This window comes from Rhinopithecus bieti, unplaced genomic scaffold (genome assembly GCF_001698545.2).
Source record: "Rhinopithecus bieti isolate Rb0 unplaced genomic scaffold, ASM169854v2 scaffold_2574, whole genome shotgun sequence".
Taxonomy (NCBI): Eukaryota; Metazoa; Chordata; class Mammalia; order Primates; family Cercopithecidae; genus Rhinopithecus; species Rhinopithecus bieti.
In genome coordinates, this window is record NW_016804493.1 from 613684 (window position 1) to 635426 (window position 21743).

The 21743-nt window shown below is 35.6% G+C and overlaps 1 protein-coding gene across 10 annotated transcripts in view; it reads left to right on the plus strand.

Annotated features, from left to right (window-relative positions):
• EMSY (EMSY transcriptional repressor, BRCA2 interacting) overlaps window positions 1-21743 on the plus strand; it is a 109407-nt gene that overhangs the window by 61825 nt on the left and 25839 nt on the right. For all 10 annotated transcript variants that reach the window (XM_017868648.1, XM_017868640.1, XM_017868642.1 and 7 more), the window contains 5 exons: window positions 5276-5425; window positions 8035-8205; window positions 14995-15131; window positions 18308-18481; window positions 20155-20353. In XM_017868648.1, the coding sequence (XP_017724137.1) occupies window positions 5276-5425; window positions 8035-8205; window positions 14995-15131; window positions 18308-18481; window positions 20155-20353 (831 nt within the window). The remainder of the gene's footprint in view (window positions 1-5275; window positions 5426-8034; window positions 8206-14994; window positions 15132-18307; window positions 18482-20154; window positions 20354-21743) is intronic.

Here is a 21743-nt window from a genome sequence, read left to right on the forward strand (position 1 = left end):
TTTTTTTTTTTTTTTTTTGCTTTTGCCCATTTTCTCTGACTTGAACCTGTGGTATAATATTGAATAGAAGTGTCAAGAGCAGACATCACTGTCTTTTTCCTTATTCTTTCTATTCATAGAATTTCTTTTAGTGTCTCGTGTAAGGTGGGTCTGCTAGCAACACATTCTCGCAGATTTGTTTATTTGGTAAAGTCTTTCTTCATTTTTGAAAGCTAGCTTTGCTGAATATGGGATTCTTCGTTGGTGGGTTTTTTTGTTTGTTTGTTTGTTTGTTTTCACTTCAAATATGTTATCCAACTGCCTGCTGGCCTCATTGTTTCCTCTGGGAAGTCAGCTCTTACATAACTTTATTGCAATTCCCTTGTAAGTGGTATGTTGTTTTTCTCTTGCTATGTTCAAGATTTTCTTTTTGTCTTTGAATTTCAGCATTTTTACTGACATGTGTCTGTTTATGATCTTTGTGTTTATCTTATTTGTAATTTGTTGAGCTTCTTAAACGTATATGTTACTGCTTTTCAATACATTTGGAAAGTTTTCAGCTGTTATTTCTTTGAATATTTCTTTTTTTCTCTCTCTTCCCACCTCTGGTACTTCCATTATATGTATGTTGGTGTATTTAATGTCCCACATTTCTCAGAAGCTCTGTTAATTTTTCTTCATTCTTTCTTCTCTTTGTTCTTTAGCTCACGTAAACCTCTACTGATCGTTTTTCAGATTTGTGAATTCTTTCTTCTGCCAGTTCAGATCTACATGTGAACCCCTCTAGTGAATTTTTTAGTTCAGTGACTTTACTTTTAACCTCCAGATTTTCTGTTTGGCTCTTTTTAAAAAATAATTTCTATCTCTTTATTGATCCTTATTTGATGTAATATTGTCCTCATAGCCATTTTTACTTCTATAAACATGTTTTTCTTTAGTTCTGTGAACATATTTGTAATGGCTTTTTCAAAGTATTTTTCAGTTAAGTCAGACATCTGGTTGCTCTTATAGTTTCTGTTGTTTGTTTTTTCTAAGGCATGGGTAATACTTCCTGTTTCTTTACCTGCCTCCTTATGTCTTTGTTAGAAATTGTACATTTTACATAATATACATACAGCCCTCTGTATCTGTAACTTCTACATCTTCAGAATCAAGCAACCATGGATCAAAAATATTTAGGAAAAAGACAACAAAAATAATAATACAACAGTAAAAAATAATACAAATACAGAAACAATATAGCATAACAGCTACATAGCATTTATATTGTATTAGGTATTATAAGTAATTTAGAGGTGATTTAAAGTATGCAGGAGGGTGTGCATAGGTTTCACAAATACTACACCATTTTTTATAAAGGACTGGAACATCCACAGATTTGAGTATCAACAGGGTCCTGGAAGCAATCTTCCATGGATACTGAGGGATGACCATGCAGTACCTGGGTACTGGTCTCCCCTCACCAGGGATTTGTTATTGTTATTTGCCTAGTTATTTGTTTAGTGATGGGATCAGTTATTTTAGTGAAGTCTTTATTCCCTCTCCAGCCTGTGCTCCTTCATCCAGGCATCTGGTATTACTCCTCAAGGAGGCACTGCTCTGGGTATACTTACAGTCACTTTGGGATGACAGTGGTGTTAGTTTGGCTTTTTTCTGTTCTTTTCTTGACCACACCCAGCTGTTAAACTCTATTAACTGCTGGCTGATTGCTCTGTTGTTTTCAGAAAGCTTTGGAGCATGCATTACTCTATAATCCAAATTTTGACTCCTTTGAAGGAATAATTTCTGGGGTTCATTTTTGATATTTCTTCTAACCTCACAAAAGCTCTTCCCAGCTTTTATATTATCTGCTTCTTCCCTATAAACTCTGCAGTCTAGACTATATGTTCATGACATCTGTGAATCTCTTTCTGGTTGCGTTGCACCGCTTCCTTCACTGTTCTTGAGAATGCCCTTGGTCTTGAACTTCTCCATGCTCTGATATAAATGGAGTTAGTTCCTTTGGGAAGAGATTAGGTGCTATCTGTTTTATGAATTATTTTTATCCTTTGGCAAAGTCTCTGAGCCAGGACTCTGGAATCTGGGGTGGGGTAAGTGGCAGACTTCTCTGACAGACCCCTGCTTTAGGCACTGAGTGTTCACTGAGTGGGAGTGAGGGGTTGGGGAGCAGCCTGAGGTCCTCGTAGCTTGCCTCGCTTGGTGGTGGAGTCACTGCCTCACAAGCCAGAGCAAGAGCTGTCAGTACTTTAATATACTCAGTGGTACTGTGCCCAAGGTAGAGCCTTGTCCCCAAACTGGGGGCTGGGCAGAATAAGAGAGCTCTCACATCCATACTTCTCTTGCCCAGAACTTAGCTTTAGCAGTGGGTAGCTGAGGGCAGGATGATATATTCTGAAGTCTGGTTTCTCCTGAGAAGAAAACCTTTCAACTGGGAGCTGGCAGAGAAGGAAACCTGAGTTCTTCACTGCGGCCATCTGGAATGGAATGTCCCCCTTGCTGAGCTAGTAGTGGGGAAGGAGGAAATGGGCTTGGTTTAAATACCACAGATCTTGCCTTTCTCAATGAATTTTTTGAGTTTTTCTTGAGTAGATGTTTTTTCATTTACTATTTGCCCTTGGCACCATTTCTGGAGCCTTTCAATGGTGGTTGTTTTATAATTTTTACCAGTTTCACTGGGTTAGGGGGCCAGCAGAGCTCATGCCGCCATGCCAGATATCAGTATTTGGAATGACTTTAAGTACATTGGAATTACTTCCTTTAAAAGGACTGTAGAATTCTGCAATGCAACTATCTGGCCTGCTACTTTTTGGCAAGGGGGCACAGCTCCTGAAATTTTATCTGTGGAAATTTGTCTACATTTTTTCTCTTTTCTGGGGTCAATATTGATAAGTAATACTTTCCTAGAAAATTACCTATTTAATTCAGATTTTAACCTTATTTGCGTATAATTGAGTAAAGTCATTTTATGATTATCTTAATTTTTTTTTTTTTTTGAGACGGAGTCTTGCTCTGCCACCCAGGCTGGAGTGCAGTGGCCGGCTCTCAGCTCACTGCAAGCTCCGCCTCCCGGGTTCACGCCATTCTCCTGTCTCAGCCTCCTGAGTAGCTGGGACTACAGGCGCCCGCCTCGTCGCCCGGCTAGTTTTTTGTATTTTTAGTAGAGACGGGGTTTCACCGTATTAGCCAGGATGGTCTCGATCTCCTGACCTCGTGATCCGCCCGTCTCGGCCTCCCAAAGTGCTGGGACCACAGGCTTGAGCCACCGCGCCTGGCCGATTATCTTAATTTTTTCTCTGTGTGGTTATTTCTTTAGAAGCTTCTTTTTATATGTGCTTTAAGAATTACTTAATTCTGGCCGGGTCTGGTGGCTCACGCCTGTAATCCCTTTGGGAGACCAAGGCCAGTAGGCCACTTGAGGTCAGGAGTTCAAAACCAGCCTGGCCAACATGGTGAAACCCTGTCTTTACTAAAAATACAAAACAATTAGCCGAGCATGGTGGCGGGCGCCTGTAATCCCAGCTACTCAGGAGGCTGAGGCAGGAGAATCACTTAAACCCAGAGGTGGAGGTTGCAGTGAGCTGAGATTGCACCACTGTACTCCAGCCTGGGGACAGAGTGAGGCTCCATCTCAAAATAATAATAATAATAATTACTGTAATTCACTAATGAAATAAATACTAGAAATTATTCCCCCCACAAACCTCAGTGCTTAAGATGTATTATAATCAGATTTTTAAAATTTCCATAGTAATTATTGACTGAATTTTTCTGTTCATTATGCACTTTACAGGTGTGATTTATTTAATCTTAACAACAGCACTATGAGGTATATACTAATAGGATCATTATTTTATGGAGGAGGAGACTGAGTCACAGAGATTATGTAACTTGTCTAATTAGATACTTAAATGTCATAATTGTAACAACTTTGTTGGCTACAAGAAATGTAAAATTATTTAATGCTATTAAATAAATAGATCTGGTTGCTTCCTAATGTCTTAACCTAAATCACCATCTCAAAAGTAATATAATTTTAGTTGTCTATAATAACATATTTTAACTCATGAATTATTTCAGTGAAGATAGTAGTGGGGAAAGAGTGTTACCAAAAATTTCTTTCATTAGCTACCAATTTAACTTTATAGTTGGCATAGGAAATTTTCTTTTAACCCCTTTCTCATTTACCCCGAGAATACTTGCTGGTGACGCTTGCAGCTGTAGCGTTTACTCCAAGATAACTTTGCCACGAAATATCTTGCTTTGATTATTATTTTTGCATTGCTCTATTATATTGACTTTGGAAACAAAAGACATTATTCTATTTATAGCATTCTGTTTTTAGTAGTGGTATTTCCATTTACAAAATATAGTAATTCTCAGTTGCAGAAAATGTCAAATCCTAGAAGCCAGCATTCCTATGTGTGATGTTAACATAGTTCTCAAAAACAGTTTTTATATTTTGTTTTCATATTGAAAATCACTCAGATTTGTTTCAGCCTCAGAGAGTGTGTTTGTATAAAATTAAATGAATGCTGGCAGCAAGCTACACTTTTTTTTTTCTAAATGGAAAAAGGGTTAAAGGAATGTTTATGTTTGGAAAGTCAATGTAACAATTATGGCATAAAGAAAAATTTAGAAAATTAAAAAAAATAATAACATCACCACCGTAGCACTTTAATTTTATGCCTATCACCTTCAAGTGTTCTTGTCTACACACATTTTTTGCTATAGGTAGAAAAATAATGTATCTTTTTTTGTATCTGCTATTGTTGACAAGTGAGCCTATTAAAAATTATTTTTAAAAAAGGCAATTAAAAATTTCAAACAAAAAAAAGTTCTTTGTCTTTATATTTTCAACAGCTTTTATGTAAGTTTAAGGAGTTGTACAAATATTTTGGCGAAGTTGGGGATACATAAAAGCACATTACCTTTTGTTTTTGACCTCTTACGCTAGTCCTTTCATCCTAAGTATTTGTATGGAAAGGATTATTTGCCTGTAAAGTTCAAGTCCAGTGGATAATTTGGTTTGAAAGCTCTTATATAATGCAATCATAGACAAAAGATTTTTCTTTATGAACTTTGTTAATGTAAGTGTTTTAGTTGCATTTCTGAAATGAGAAATAAACTGAGAAAGATAGAAATTTGAGGAATAAAAGTTTAGTTTCATCAGTATTAAAAAAAACTTCTCCTTAGACAAGACTGAGTGAATGTGTGTGACTACTGCCCTCTTGGGTTGGTATAAGGGACATGTATTTAAAAATAATTTGTGCTGAGATTTATCTTTCTTCTTTCAAAGGTGTTAAAATCATCACACAACAGGTTCAACCAAGTAAAATTTTACCCAAACCGGTGACAGCAACTCTACCCACCAGTAGCAATTCTCCTATTATGGTGGTTAGCAGTAATGGTGCAATTATGACAACTAAACTGGTAACCACTCCTACTGGTAAGTTCTCTTGAGCATCAGTTCATTTATTCATCATACGTTCATCAAACTGTTTCTCTATACCAGCAATATACTTGACACTTGGGATACAGAGATTTATGGGACAGTTTTTCAAAGAGGCCTTTCTTGATTCTTACACCCCTACCACCCTGATGTTAACTTTCTTTTGTTATTCTTTCTGATGATCCTTTGTTCTTTTGCTTTATAGCACTTCTCATAATTTCTTACCTATCTAGTTGTATGTTGGTTTGTTTAATATTGTTCCTTTTATTGAACCATAAGCTCTGTGAGGGTAAGGGACCATCTCCATTTTATTTACCATATATACAGAGCTAGTCTGTAAGTAGGTGCTCAGTCAGGATTTGTTGAATGAAATTGACCCAACCCACAAGGATTTCAGTCTGATGAAGTTGAGAAGCGTATGTTACGTTACAGTTTACTAAGCATTGCTGAGACTGAGGGAAGCACAGAATGGCATTGTGCTCTGATAGGCAAGCAACCAGCATATGCTGGAGGAAGTGAGTGTTGAACATTTTGGATAGTAACACTATCTAAAATGTAGCCTTGAGCAGATTACTTAATCCTTCTAAATATTTTTATTTGTTTATTTGTTTTTGTTTTTTTCTCCTGTTTATTTAAATGGGATAATAATCCCTATGCCATAAGGTTATTATAAGTACTAAATGAAATCAGGTATGTAGAAAGTCCCCAGCATAGTGCTCAATAGTTGTCACTATTAATATTATAATTAGCCATTACTGTTATTTTAAATGTATGACTCTTTAACCAAACTTTTTGAGGATGGCTAGTATTTAGATGACAGAATTTAAATAGTGTAAAATGATACCTGTCTCAAGCTTATAAGCTGTCATTTATTGGCTAGTGTGTAAAGGTCTTTACATACATTGCACTTAGTCTCCTTTAGGCTTTATCATCTCCATTTTCAGCAACTTGCCTAAGGTAACATAGCCAAAAATGGGCAGAACTGGGGTTTGAACCAGTTTAACTCCAAAACCTGTGCTTTCTTTTGTTTTTTAAATTGCAGTAAAATATATATAACATGAAATTTACCATTTTCAAATATATAGTTCATTGGCATTAAGTACATTGACGTTGTTGTATAACCATCAGCACCATCTATCTCCAGAACGTTTTCATCTTCCGAAACTGAAACTCTTGTACTCATTCAACAATAATGCTTCATTTCCACACTTTCTCTAATCCCTGGCATCACCATTCTGCTTTCTGTCTCTATGTAAAGCCTGTGCTTTTAAACACTATTATTCTTTAGTATTAACTTTATCATACTTCCCCTAAACTTTTCTAAGTAGGTAACAGTGTTATGCATATGTGATTCCTCATGTTATGGAAAAGTAGTGAAAAATAATATTTTGTCTATGTTTATGTGTCTGTGTTATAATAAGTGTTTCTTTTTTTAAACAAAAACTTAATTTGAATTTTTTCTAGATGTAATTTGCCAAATTCAAACTATGTATCCATATAGCATATTTACTTTGCACTAGTTTTGTGGGTTTTTTTTTTTTTTTTCATTCAGATGTATGTTTATAACCAATTTAAACTAATTCTCCTTGTTGTTCTTCCCGTTCTCCCTTTTTGGGTAATGGCTGTATTTTTCAAAGGTGAATAACTTGGTAAAACCATTTTTTGGGGGGGAGGAGGTGAGTGTTGAAAATGGCTATCAAAGTGGTCCATGAATTTGATTATCGTATAATGAAAGAAATTTCTTCAAGTGAAGATGATGTTATCTTAGTCATTTTTTTTTTCCATTCTCCCTAAGGCATTGATGCTTAATTTAGGAATAACCTTTCTGAGTTACTGGATTTGTGAGAAACTACAACAGACTCATGTAGTTAGCTTTTAATTCCTGTTTGGAAAAAAGAAAAAAGTGTTAGAAATAGTGGGGAAGGGTATAAAATCTTTTGAGACACATGAAGAAAAATAGTCTAACAGGTCTAAAGTTGAGGAAATATGTAAATAGAGAAAATTTTAGGCTAACGAGAAATATTCCTGGCAACTCTAGGCAGCTTTAACTTTAATCTTTACTAAAATGGTAGAATAACCAACCCTTTAAAAGATGGATGTGTATTTAGAGGGTAGCAGATTACAAAGCAATGAAAGTTTGTGAAATTTTAGACAAACAATATTGCCTTATTTGCTCAATGCCAACATTGGGTCTGGCACTAAAGACAGCATAAAACAGATGCAGAGACCTTAAAATCTATGACAGAAATATCTAAAATACTTTGGCAGGAAAGATGATTAAATTTGTTTCTTTTGGCATAAAACTAGTAGAAGAAGGGTAGTGGGAGAAGGGAACAGAGTTAACTCTACTTTTTCTTGGGTTAGTAATTTGATGCAACACATCACAAAATTTTATGTGTAAAATTAATTTAAATTGACTTGGCTGTAGTACTTGCTATATGTGTTGAAAACTGGCTGTAAAATTATAAATTAATGTCTTGACACCTTGAAATTCCATTTTCAAGTTAGAGCAATATAGATTATATTGAATTACAGTTAAACTGTATTAGTTATCATTCTTCTATAAGCAATGACAACTTTTTCTTTTGGCTTTTCCCTTTCTATAGGCACACAAGCAACCTATACCCGGCCAACAGTGAGCCCATCCATTGGTCGGATGGCTGCAACCCCTGGAGCTGCAACCTATGTGAAAACTACGAGTGGTAGCATCATTACAGTAGTACCCAAATCATTAGCTACCTTGGGGGGCAAGATAATTAGCAGTAATATAGTTTCTGGTAGGTATATCTGAAATATGTTAAAGGTATAGGTGGCCTTCATTGAGAGAAAAAAAAAAGAACTTATTTCATTGAAGGATTATATTTGATCTCAGTTTTTTGCTTAGAAATCTAAAGCTTTGTTTTAGTCCTTATGTTTCATGATTAAATATAGTTTTTAGTTTTAATATTCAATATTCACATATAAAGCTTTTGATAGTTTTAAAATGGAAAGAAACTTTAGTTGCTTTTAGTCAGAGTGGAAAGATTATAGTTTATATTTGCGTAGAGATTTTTCATTTGCAAAGTATTCTCCTATTTGTCAACCCATTCAGACCCCATAACAACTCTGAGGTGGTTGCTGTTGTGCTAAATTTACAAAGGAAGATAGATTTGGGTTTAGAGAGATCAAATTGACCTGTCCAAGACCAATTAGAGTTAGAAAGTGGAAGAATTATTATTTGTTCTAAATATGTTTTAGGGAACATATCTCATAATTTCAATTACTAATGTCACTTTAGTTTATTAAAATAAAATATTTGAATAGTTTATTTGCTTTTTGCCATTTATATTAACTTTGCTTTTCAGAAATATTTTACTTCAATAGTGAAAGCCAACCGTCTGCCTATTTATTGGTATGTGGAAACCATACCTGGTTTTTATTGGCTCATTAATCTCTGCAGTTCTTGGGTTGTGAACCTTAATGTGGAATGTTAACATGGCATCTGTTTTCATCGATTATTATTTTTAATTAAAATGATGTAAATAATCTCTGATTAAGCAAGACTGTAGACTTTAATTGTCTAACATTTTTGTAGACGAGTCATATTTTGTATGCCCCAGGTGAGTTGTTCTAACATTTTAAAGTCAAGGGATTGAAGTTCCTGGCAGTAATTTGATGTTGCTGATAACTCAGGGAATTAAAAAAAAAAAAAAAAAAAAAGAAAAGTAGAGCATGGTACTGGCATAAAGTGCTGTATTTAAAGCTGTTAGTTTTGGCTCTACCTTTAAGTGTAAATGAGAAAATCCAATGTTTGCCAGACTGAGGAGGGTGAAACCAGTAGGGAAAGAATCATCGTACTCCAGCTTTTAAGAGGATATTTTAAATAACAGTTAAAACTTAAATTATAATTTATTACTTGACAGTATCTTTACATAGTATAAAGCACTTACTCAATTAAACATTTGTCAAAAAGGGATCATATATTTCATTGGTAGGTAGTTTTTTATGACCTTAAGGATTTTTCTTTACTTATACGTGAATTTGTAGTTTCATATAGCTTGAAGGAATGTTTAGATGTCATGAGTCCTCTATTTTCAGACCTAATTCATAATGTAGCTGCTTTGTACCTGGTTAGAGCAATACAAGCAAGCACATTTTCCTAAAAGCGGAGATGTCATTTGAAATTTATGTATCTTATACAGGTATAACGTGTTATCCATCTTTGTATTGAATTATAAAACCATTTATGGTTAGTTGCTACTTCAAGTGCATGAGTGTACATGAGTAGAGACTTTTCCAGCATTACAGGATATACTTGGCATACAATTTAAACAACTTTATTCATTGCATGGTGCTCATTACGTCTCTATCTCTGCTTCACTGACACTTTTATTCCAAAGTGTTTTATTCCTTGTGTTACATCTCACTGTTCTCTATAAAGACAGTTTTCTTATTTTATAATATTATTGTTGATCTATGATACTGGAATTATAGGTTAGTTTTAAAATCTTTCATTGCCTGTTTATAGTAAACTGTTTATTGTTTACTATAAACATTTCATTGCCTGTTTATTGATAAGCCTGGTTGAATGAATTTACACAGTTTTCTGTCTGCATCCATGAGCAGATGCTTTTTCTAGGGTCCCATCTCCCCCAAACAAAAAAGAAGTATTTTCCTTTTTTTTTTTTTAAGACAAAGTCTCACTCTGTTGCCCAGGCCAGGGTACAGTGGTGTGATTGGCTCATTACAGCATCAGCCTCCTGGGCTCAAGCAATCCTGATACCTCAGCCTCCCGGGTAGCTAAGACTACAGGCCCACACCACCATGCTTGGCTAATTTTTGTATTTTTTCTAGAGACAGGGTTTTGAGTGTCACCCAGGCTGGTCTCAGACTCCTGAGCTCAAGCGATCTGCCCACCTTGGCCTCCCAAGGTGCTGGGATTATAGGCATGAACCACTGTGTCTGGCTTTTTTCTTAAAATACACTCACACATCTAGCTATAAGAATAGAAGGCTTAAAAAAAGATACTTTCCCCTCATTGTGGGGGAATTTGGAAACTACAGCAAGGTTCAAGGAAAATTAAAACCTATGATTTTACTATCCATAGGACTGTGTTAAAATTTAGGTATATTTCTTTTATTCATTTTCTATTCATTTATTTGTATAAATGTGTGTGTGTGTATATATATATTTTTAATTGGGATCCAATATAGTCAGATTTTATCCTTGTTTCCTGTAGTAGTGTTATTTTCCCATGCTAGTAAATGTATTTTGACACCCCCCCTCATATTTAACCATTTTCTTATTGTAGCAAGTTTCAGGTTGCTTACAGGCTGTCTTGTGTGTGTGTGTGTGTGTGTGTGTGTGTGTGTCGTTATAAATAATTCTATGATGAACATTATTATACATAAATTATTTTGTGGAATTCTTACTTCCTCTGTATAAATATCCTAGAATGCAATTTAATGCTTCCAGAGTACTTTCTAGAAAGATCACTTTGTTCCTTTTATTAGAACAAGCAGTTAAATGGAATCCATGACTATCTTTAGAGTTGATTCATATCTTTTTTTTTTTTTTTTTTTTGAGACAGAGTCCTGCTCTGTCACCTAGGTTGGAATGTATGTAGTGGTGTGATCTCTGCTCACTGCAACCCCTGCCTCTCGGGTTCAAGCAATTCTCCTGCCTCAGCCTCCTGAGTAGCTGGGATTACAGGCGCCTGCCACCACGCTCGGCTAATTTTTGTATTTTTAGCAGAAACAGTTTCACCGTGTTGGCCAGGATGATCTCAAACTCCTGACCTCAGGTGATCCACTTGCCTCGAGCTCCCAAAGTGCTGGTATTATAGGCGTCAGTCACTGCGCCCGGCCAATTCATATTTTATAGAATCAAATATTTATTTACATGTTTATATATTAGATTATCAGATTTGTACGTTTTTTTGTGAGCTTTGTTGTGGGTTAGATGAATAATTATATTGGATTCTTCAGAGTTGAACTCACTACCTTGATTCTGGGGACATTATGAGAACCTGTGACAACAGCAAAACTTTAATTCTCCTGATCTTTAGTACAGTGTCCAGGAAAGAAGCTGTTGTTTTTGCACTTTTTCATTCGTTCATTCTTTGAGCAATGCAACATAAAACCTCACCTAAGAGATCAAGATTGTCAGGTAATTTTAGAATCTATAAATAGAATAGTAAAATCTGAGCCAATAAATTTGTGTTCTTCTTTAAGCCTACCTTTTATAATGCCCAAACTTTTACAGGGATCTTTTTTAAAATAAGAATGCCTGGAATGCATCAATATCATAGTTCATTATTATCCAAATGGGATTTACAGTTATTTGCACCCATTATATCTCGATTGTTTTATAAGTGAAGACTATATAGGTGGGTCCTTCTGATATGCTACGAGCCAGATACTCTGTTGTGTGTTGTGATACAGAGGAATATATGCATGAGTTTTATTATCTGCCCTAAAGAATGCTAAGCAAGTGAACTTGTATAATTCTAGTGTAACATGGGAACGGCAGTCTACTGTGAAAGCACAGAAGGTGACTTTTTTGTAAGGAATAATACTTCTTCAATATAATGTAGGTATCCCCTGATATAGAAACACGTTCACTGGAATTTCAGACATTTATAATTGATCATTGTATCAATTATAAATATAATGTTAGACTTGCTTTTCCTTATGCTATTCCTTTTTCTTCTATTTTCTGACATTTGCCACCCCGCCCACCACATTTTGTTAAGCTTGTGGACTTGGTTTGCAACTATCATATAAATTGAAAAACTTCTGTAATGGAGAGGATTAGACATTTTAGTAGGTAAAAATATAATTCATTTGTTAAGCAAGTTTTGTCAAAAGTGGCCCTTGTACTTTGGCATAAAGTCAAAACATAGTAAATCATGTCAAAAGAGGTCTGTATGAAACCGTGTCAAAAAAGGTCTATAGAGTTAATCACATGTGAGGGATTAAAGTTAATTAAGAGTTAAAGTTAGTATAAGTGAATCATGGGCAGCTTGGTTTTTGAAGTTCTTAACAGCTGACTATTCAGAGACTACAAATAAATGGAAAAAGTTGTGAAGCTAGTTCATAGATTAAAATGCTCTTTTATGTAAGCTCAGAGCATGTTACCTTGGACTAATGCGACATTATATAATGGCAAGTATGTTATAAAGACATTTTTTGTAGCAGTATTGCCAAAATTAACATATAGCTAGAATATTCTTATTCTTAGTGTAACTTTGTTTAAAAAATTTAGGTAAGGAATATTAAGGTTTTCCAGTGGAAAATAATAAAATTGTGTTTATTTTTTGAAGACATATTACTCATGTTTTTATTAAGTAATAATTCTGTGCTTAGTCATTTGATAGATGATATATAGGCCTATAGAAGAAGAACTCGACATGCCTCTTTTCATAATAAGAGGAAATTACAGGAGCAAAAGTAGCATTGGAATTTGTATGCTCAAAGACCAATGTGGAAACCAGCACATTAAAGGAGAGGTGTACATTAGTTAATTCTAAAAATTAAGGTCTGACAAAGCCTGGAAAGCTAGGCAGAGGAGTTTGGGCTTTGTGTGGTAGGTAACGGGAAGCCATAATGAAGAAGTTACTTGTTAGATTAAAGTTTATGGTGTGTACTCTGGAGTACATGCTAATTAGATTAAGATGGTAGATTAAGGGACAGAGTATGTATTAATAGAATTTTGAAACATGAGGGAAAGTTAGAACTGGGGACGAAATGGGAAATTAGGGAGTTTAACCAGGTGACATGTTCCAGGTTCTTGGCATGATAAATTTAATTTTTTTAAGAATGTAATTGTCATCCACTGTCCTAAGCACTGAGGAATCATAAAAAGGTACAGTGTGGAGATTAAGGGGCTTTCATCTTGTTGAGAGGTATAGGGAGTTAAGACGGGGAAACAGGCCAAGCCTGCTGGCTCATGCCTGTAATTCCAACAATTTGGGAGGCTGAAACAGGAGGATCACTTGAGGCCAGGAATTCAAGACCAACCTGGGCAATATAGTAAGACCCCATCTCTACCAAAAAATACAGAAATTAGCCAGGCATGGTGGCACATACCTGAAGTCCTAGGTACCTAAGAGGCTGAGATGGGAGGATTGTGTGAGCCCGGGAGTTGAAGCCTGCAGTAGATATGATCATGCCACTGCACTCCAGTCTGGGTAACAGAGTGAGACCCCGTCTCTCTTAAAAAAAAAAAAAGAGTCCAGGCACAGTGGCTCACACCTATAGTCCCAACACTTTGTGAAGCCAAGGCAGGAGGATCACTTGAGCCTAGGAGTTTGAGACCAGCCAGGGCAACATAGTGAGACCTCGTCTCTACAAAAAATCAGAGTAAGGTGGGAGGACCACTTGAGCTCGGAAGGTCAAGGCTGCAATGAGCTGTGGTTGCTCCACTCAACTCCTGTCTGGGTGACAGAGCAAGACCTTGCCTTAAAAAAAAATAAATAAAAATAAAATTTTTTGAAAAAGAGAAGAAGACAAGGAATAAATCAAAGATTTGCACCAGAATTTACATCTGAAGGTTGGAAGGTAGATTTGATAGGTAGAAGAGAAGCCAATTATGGAAGGATATGTGGGAGAGGGCAAAGTAATACTATGTTTGGATCAGTAGGTATAGACCTATTAGATAGATTTTAATAATTGACAATATAAGTTTATATATGTAAATTAGAGTTTTATCCTCACACTCTGTAGAGTGCTGCAGATTACAGAAGCATACAGTGAATCTGTGACTTGTTTTGTATATCGTTTACTTTGTCTTTTTTTTTTGTTTGTTTTGAGATTGAGTCTCACTCTGTAGCCCAGGATGGAGTGCAGTGGCGCGATCTGGGCTCACTGCAACCTCTACCTCCCAGGTTCAAGCAATTCTTCTGCCTCAGCCTTCTAAGTAGCTGGGATTACAGGCGCCTGCCACCACTCCCAGCTAGTTTTTTTTGTATTTTTAGTAGAGACAGAGTTTCACCATGTTGGACAGGCTGATCTTGAACTCCTGACCTCTGGTGATCCGCCCATCTCGGCCTCTCAAAGTGCTGGCATTATGAGCGTGAGCCAACCATGCCTGGCCTACTTTGTCTTTTTTAATCACAGAAAAATAATGGCTTATTTCTTTTCATAAATTTTTTCTAGAACCTAGTATTATGTAAATTTAAGTATTTACTTCATGTTCTTTTTTGAAGGGTTTTCCCATCACTTCAGTCACAGATATAATACTGGGTCTAGGGGAAATATATGCCATAGAATAGAGATTCTGATTTGTTTCTTTTAACTAGTCAAAGAATATTGATGGTGAAACTGATGTTTTTTGATTCTGAGTTTTGTGTATAGGTTCTCAGATTCTAAAAAGATGACTGCTTTAAGAGTAAATTCTTAATATTCTTTCATTCTGGTATGACTTATAACTTACTATTCCAAGCCTTCATTTTCATCGTCATGACAGCTTTCATGTCATCTAGGAATGACATTTACTATATGTACTAATTGTGTATAATATAAATAGAAATAACCAAGTATCTCTAGTCCTTAACTCAGGCCTCCTTTTCTTTCCCCTTTTCTAAGGAACAACTACCAAAATCACTACAATCCCAATGACTTCCAAGCCCAATGTGATTGTTGTGCAAAAGACTACAGGAAAAGGAACGACCATTCAAGGCCTCCCGGGCAAAAATGTTGTCACAACGTTGCTAAATGCTGGAGTAAGTAAGAGCTTCAACTGCAGATTTAGCAATTCACAGAGGGTTTAAAGACCAGCTATATAAATATTTGCACAAGGACTTGAGAACCCCACAATAGCCAGAATGGCTTGATTTACTACTGCTGTGATATAATAACTGTTAAAGCACTACCAACTGATGCCATTTTTCACAGTAATTTCTAAAGCATGTTGCTCATACTTGCTCATAGCTAAGTTGCTTGTGACCATGATTTAGATGCTTAGCTTTGTCCAGATAGAGAATTCCATTGGCTTAACTGTAGGGGGACTTCTGTTGGAGCACTGTTTTATTCCAGCTTATGGTCAATAGATACTGACCTAGTATTTGGCTTAGGGTGGGCAAAGAGAAATATGTGGGATTAAGACTAAATTAATTGATGGGAATTTCTTTCTTTCTTTCTTTCTTTCTTTCTTTCTTTCTTTCTTTCTTTCTTTCTTTCTTTCTTTCTTTCTTTTCTTTTAATGTTTACCTCTTTGAGCTATTAAAAAATAAAATCAGGCTGGATGTGGTGGCACATGCCTGTAATCCCAGCTGGTTGGGAGGCTGAGGTGGGAGAATCGCTTTAGCCCAGGAATTCAAGACCAGCCTTGGCAACAAAGCAAGACCCCCACCTCTACAAAAATTTATTTAAAAAATTAACCAGGTATAGTAGCATGCACCTGTAGTCCCAGCTACTTGGAGGCTAAGGTGGGAGGATAACTTGAGCCCAGGAGTTTGAGGCTGCTATGAGCCATGATCATGCCAGTGTACTCCAGACTGGGCAACAGAGTGAGACTTTGCCTCAAAAAAAAAAATCAAAGAAATAACAGATTTATTTATAGTTCTGAAGGCAGTTGGTAGAAGGTTTGGAGTTAGACAAACCAGGGCTTTATTCATATTGTAGTTGTTTAACCTTGGGTGACATGTTCAACCTCTCTCATTCTTAATTTCCTCATTTGTAGATTGGGGTTGATGATATTTACCAGGGAGGTTGTTTAGTAACTGGTAGCTATTGTGAAAGTGCTTAGAATAGGGCCTGGCACATAAGAAGTCCTCAATCATTGATTTTCTTCTTCTTGTTATTCTTGGTACTTAACTGTTTTGGCTTGTTAGTGTCCCTACCTTGTCTGACTTCACTAGAACGTGGAATGCTATACTTCACTTAAGTAGATCTCATAAAAGCTTCATTGAAGCTTTTATATCCAGCATTAGATTTTTTCAATGTGTGGGAAAACAGATTGTTCCTAGCCTGAATTTACATGGTAAGCCAAAAGTAAAGCCAGGATTAGAATTCAGATTTTCAGAACCCTTTGTAATGTGGTTTGCAATTTCAAAGAACTTGATATGTAAGAGGGGCTGCTTTGTATTCTAGTCCCTGTGGTCACAAAGATCTGAGAGTCATGTATGATTCATAGCTGTTAGATATCTCTGATAACAACTGTTTGACACAGGCAGTGCTAGTAAAACAAACAAATCAACATATAAGACCATTTTCTGGGCTGGGTTGGAGGCTCATGCCTGTAATCCCAGCAATTTGGGAGGCCAAGGCAAGTGGATCACTTGAGCCCAGGAGTTTGAGAACAGCCTGCGCAACATGGTGAAACCCCATCTTTATAAAATTACAAAAATTAGCGTGGAGGTGGGTGCCTATTGTCCCAGCTACTTGGGAGGCTGAGGTGGAGGATCACTTGAGCCCATTGTACTTCAGCCTGGGTGACAGAGCAAGACTGTGCCCCTGCCACCCCTGCCAAAGACCAAATAGGCACATTCACCTCTACTCACCACTTGCTCACCTGTGCATGCCCACAACACACATCAGAAGAGCTTTTTTGAAAAACAGGCCACTAGTTGGTTTTGTTTGGCTTGAATGGCTCATCATACTTGGACAGGGTCCATTGAGCTATTTAATAGGTAGGTATGCTCACTTGCAAACTAGTGGCTCTTGGCAAATGAACTAGAGCTCTTTCCAGAGATGGCACTGTGAAGAGTATGCATGTGTTGAAATAAGTAATAACACCATTGGCAGATTCTTCATGTTTCCCTTAAATAATTACAGCAGATAGTTAAACTTGTGATTTTTGTAATTATATTTAGCTCTGAATTCACAGTGATTGCTTTTTAGCCAGCTCACCTGGGTGTTTTGTGTTTACTGGCTGCTAAGTTTAGATAGGCACATGTTTAGATGATGCTGGCTAAAAATTAAGGAAAACTGATGAGGTGCACATTCTCAGATCTTTTCATTTCCATCTTAAGTTTATGAATTTTAATTTTAAAAATTTTAATAATTTAGTAAAGTCCCTGTATTTGAACCTAATTTAGTTAAGTTCATGTAAAATGATGTTGATTTCATGAGTGACCAGAAAATGGTACTTAAGAATAAAGTAGATGAAAGTATAGAAAATGATGAAAAGTTAATGGATATAAGCTATCTAGTTAATAGACTAAAAGGATGTTAGTAATATATGAATAGTACAACATAGGAAGCACTGAGTTTTCCCATCCTTTTTTCCTACATATAACCTTATATATTATTAACAATATATAACATTCTTTCCTCATGACATATGTTCATCAAATTTTTCCTAGATATAACCTTAGAAAGAATGTTAATACTTCTGCTGATTTTGCTTGCCCATACTTTTTCGTGTAGACATTCACTATATATCCTTATAATTTCATATATGTAGAACTTAGGGGATTTATTTTGTGTGTGTACATTTAGCTACTGGTATATTGCACAGTAATTTTCTAATTACACAAATAAATATTTATTTGAAATATATTAGCAAATAAATATGTATATGGGGGATAAGACTTATAATCCCAATTCTTAGAGACAAGCATTAACAGTGTACTATACCTTCTTCTAGAATTTTCTGACTATTGTATGTATTCCATGAATGGGACAGTGTAATAAGTATTTTTGCATGTGGTAATTTTAAAAAATTCACTCATCAGAGAATAATTAATTCCTTCTTTGGGTAGAAAGTTGGTCAGATGACTTTCTAGATCATTTCGACCAAGTCTAGGATTTTTGATTTCCTGGAAACATTATACTTTGTTACATAATCTACAGCCCTTTTTTCATCATCCTGGTAAAACCTTACTGATTTTTCAGTGAGAGGACTTATCATTTATATGCATATAAATCTCTTATGTAATCATTGACTTCAATTTAGGGAGAAAAGACTATTCAGACAGTGCCAACAGGAGCAAAGCCAGCTATCCTCACTGCTACAAGACCCATCACCAAAATGATTGTAACGCAGCCAAAAGGAATAGGTTCCACAGTTCAACCAGCAGCTAAAATCATCCCAACAAAAATTGTTTATGGGCAGCAAGGGAAAACACAGGTATGCTATAAGATATGATGATTTTTCTTGGCTCTTAAATATTTTCAATTCCTAAAATTCCCAGGTAGAAATTTGAAGGAAAAGATCAGCAATCTTTAAGAAATCAGATTGTTAAAAGTTACGTTTGAATGTGTTAATTATTCACGTATCGTCAAAACTTCGTTTATCTTTTCAGTACTTTCTTAAAGATATCTAAATGTTTATGTCGTGCTATCAGCAAAGATTATGGGGAAATAATTACCTGGGAATACAATTTGCTGAAGGTGTATTTTGTGATTTGAGGGGGGTGGTTGAAGGAGGATCATAGTCATTCAGAATCACTCAAAGAAAAATATTTACTTTTTGTAAGCTACCATGGCCTTCAAAAGCATTTTATTTACTTATAAAATTAGCTTTGCTTGACCCCTTGAACAATAGATAAGCTAGAGATGTATTTATTTTTCAACGAATAGAAGATAAGGGAACTTTTCTGAAAATTTGCCTCGGAATTTGAGGCTCAGAATCTAATCGTATGTTGCTAGGCTACTGTTTATTTTGTAGGTATTTTGCTTTTCTGAGAATATTGAGGGAAGCAGTATGTTTTGGTTGAGAAATGCCATCCTGGAATTTGTATAAGAGGTATTAATTTACCTATAAACTACTAATTTACTTTTAGAATCAATCTGTTTCCTCAGATTATAGGCCCAAATACTTTACGTATCTAAAAAAAAAAAAAAAAAAGCTTTGTGACCAAGTCCAAATTGCCTATGGAGTTCAACTTTGTAATAATTTCATTTGGCTGATCATCTAACAGTATGATACTAAACCCATGTTTTCCTTTGCTTAACTCTTGGAAATGAGTAACGTTAATAGAGTACCTGAGAATTTTAGAAGAAATCTTATATATCGGTAGAAACAAAAATAATTGTGATGAGTTAATAGTTTTTATTCCATAGACCCAATTGAAGTTAACTCCTAGAGTTCAGATTTTGAAGTAGAATGGCCCAGTTTGAAAATTTTCTCCCATTTCACTTGTTTCAGTGTTTTTTACTTTTACCAGGAGTTGATCTAACACATGTTCCATGTTGCTTCTGATCGTTGTCAAATCAGTATTCATCTGGGGTTTCTTCAAAGATTAGTTTAGGTCCCAAGCAAGTTTTACTTTTTGCAGGTGTGTCAATTAGGAATTTGGTTTAGTTTCTAATGAAGAAAAAAGAAATAAAAAAAACTTGAAGAACACTGGCTCAAATAGATTAGGGTTTTATTTTTATTATATTAATAAAAGTTCAGAGGGAGGAAGTCCTGGACTGATATTGCAGCACAAACATTCCACTGGGAATCTAGACTCCTTGTGTCTTTTTGTTCTGCCATCCTCAGCTTGTGGATATCATTTTACTATATAGTCTACAGATTTTAAAATGACTCCTAAAGTCATAGGAAAACAGGCACAAAGGTTTTTGTCAGAATTATGGCTATTGCAGTCTGGCATGTACCACTTTAAAACATTGTATATGGCTTACACTGTAATTTGTCTGTAGATTGAATTACTCTTTGATGAGCAATACTGTGCCTAAAAAGCATAATTTACAGAATATTTTCCATATCAGGAAAATATTAGTTTATGACCTAGAAGTTTAGCATTTTTAAATCGTGTTCTAAAATTTTATCTCAGTATATTTCTGCTTTTCTCCTAGGTTCTTATTAAACCCAAACCAGTGACTTTTCAAGCAACAGTTGTTAGTGAACAAACAAGACAACTAGTAACAGAAACATTACAGCAAGCATCCAGGGTAGCAGAGGCTGGTAATTCATCTATTCAGGAAGGAAAAGAAGAACCACATAATTATACAGATAGTAGTTCCTCTTCTACAGAGTCCTCCCAGAGTTCCCAAGGTAAGATCTATTTTACTTCTGATTTATATAAGTACTACTGACATAGTGCCTGAGTTCTAAAATAGAGGTTTTAGAGGTTGCTTCTATGCATTTCACAACAAATTTGTATGCTCTGTCGATTCTTTTGGCTTTATTTTTGTTGTTGTTGTTTGATGTTAAATCGGTGAGCTGAAATTTTATTTTTGGTAAAGATTGCCATTCTTTCCTGCATGGAATGTGTTCATCAAATAATTAACTTTAGATGATGAATCTGTCAGGTAGGTAATATTAAACTGGATAGAGTTATGATTCCCAGATGATAATTTTCATATTCTTCCTCTCTGGTTTGGGTAAGTAGGAGAAAACGTATGCAAAGAAGTGAATATATATTTTGAAATGGTTGTTGCTATACCCTGAGAAAGAATCAAGGTGGTCAGAGGTAGACTGTAAGTGGGCTGTAAGTAGGGTGACTATACATTCCTATTTGCATGGAACAAGTCCTACTTTATGTTGTTCTGGCACAATTATTAAAGTACTCCCTTTCACTCTGAAAAGTATCCCAGATAATCATATGGTTGTCCTAATTATACAGAAGGAACTATGAAGCTAGATTCTACAGCAGGAAACTCTTTGTCCTCAGTGCTGTTTGAATTATGTTACTCTTCTAAGAAATCTCTTGAAGTAAGCTCATGATCATAAGCTTTGAGACCTTCTACAAATCTAGTACTCACGTCTCTCAGTTATCTTAATTGTTCTTATTGTTGGGTGGTACATTTATGTTTGTGCTTATGTACTCTGATGCATCTAAGCAAAGCTGTTTATCTTCCCTTGTTCTTTCCACACTCTCTCCATTCCCTCTCTCTGCCTCCCCATTATTCTCTCTGGAGTGCTTTCTTAGCAACTTCACTTTTCTTATACACAGTCTTCAGATTGTGCAAACACTAGTATTTTAACTCTTTGGTGGAGTCTTCCCAGATTAGTTTTACATGGTTCACATTGCTGATTAGTCCATTAATTCAATTTGACAATTAATGATTAGTTTATACTACATACTAAGCATTGTGCTAGACCCTACAGAGGAGTACAATATAGTTCTTGCCCTCTAGGAGTATAAAATCTAGATCTAGAATAGGGGATTTAAAAAATACACATACAGTAGAGGGAAATTTATAGCACTAAATGCCCACAAGAGAAAGCAGGAAAGCTCTAAAATTGACACTCTAACATCACAATTAAAAGAACTAGAGAGGCAAGAGCAAACACATTCAAAAGCTAGCAGAAGGCAAGAAATAACTAAGATCAGAGCAGAAGAGCTGAAGGAGATAGAGACACAAAAAACCCTCCAAAAAATCAATGAATCCAGGAGTTGGTTTTTTGAAAAGATCAACAAAATTGACAGACCGCTAGCAAG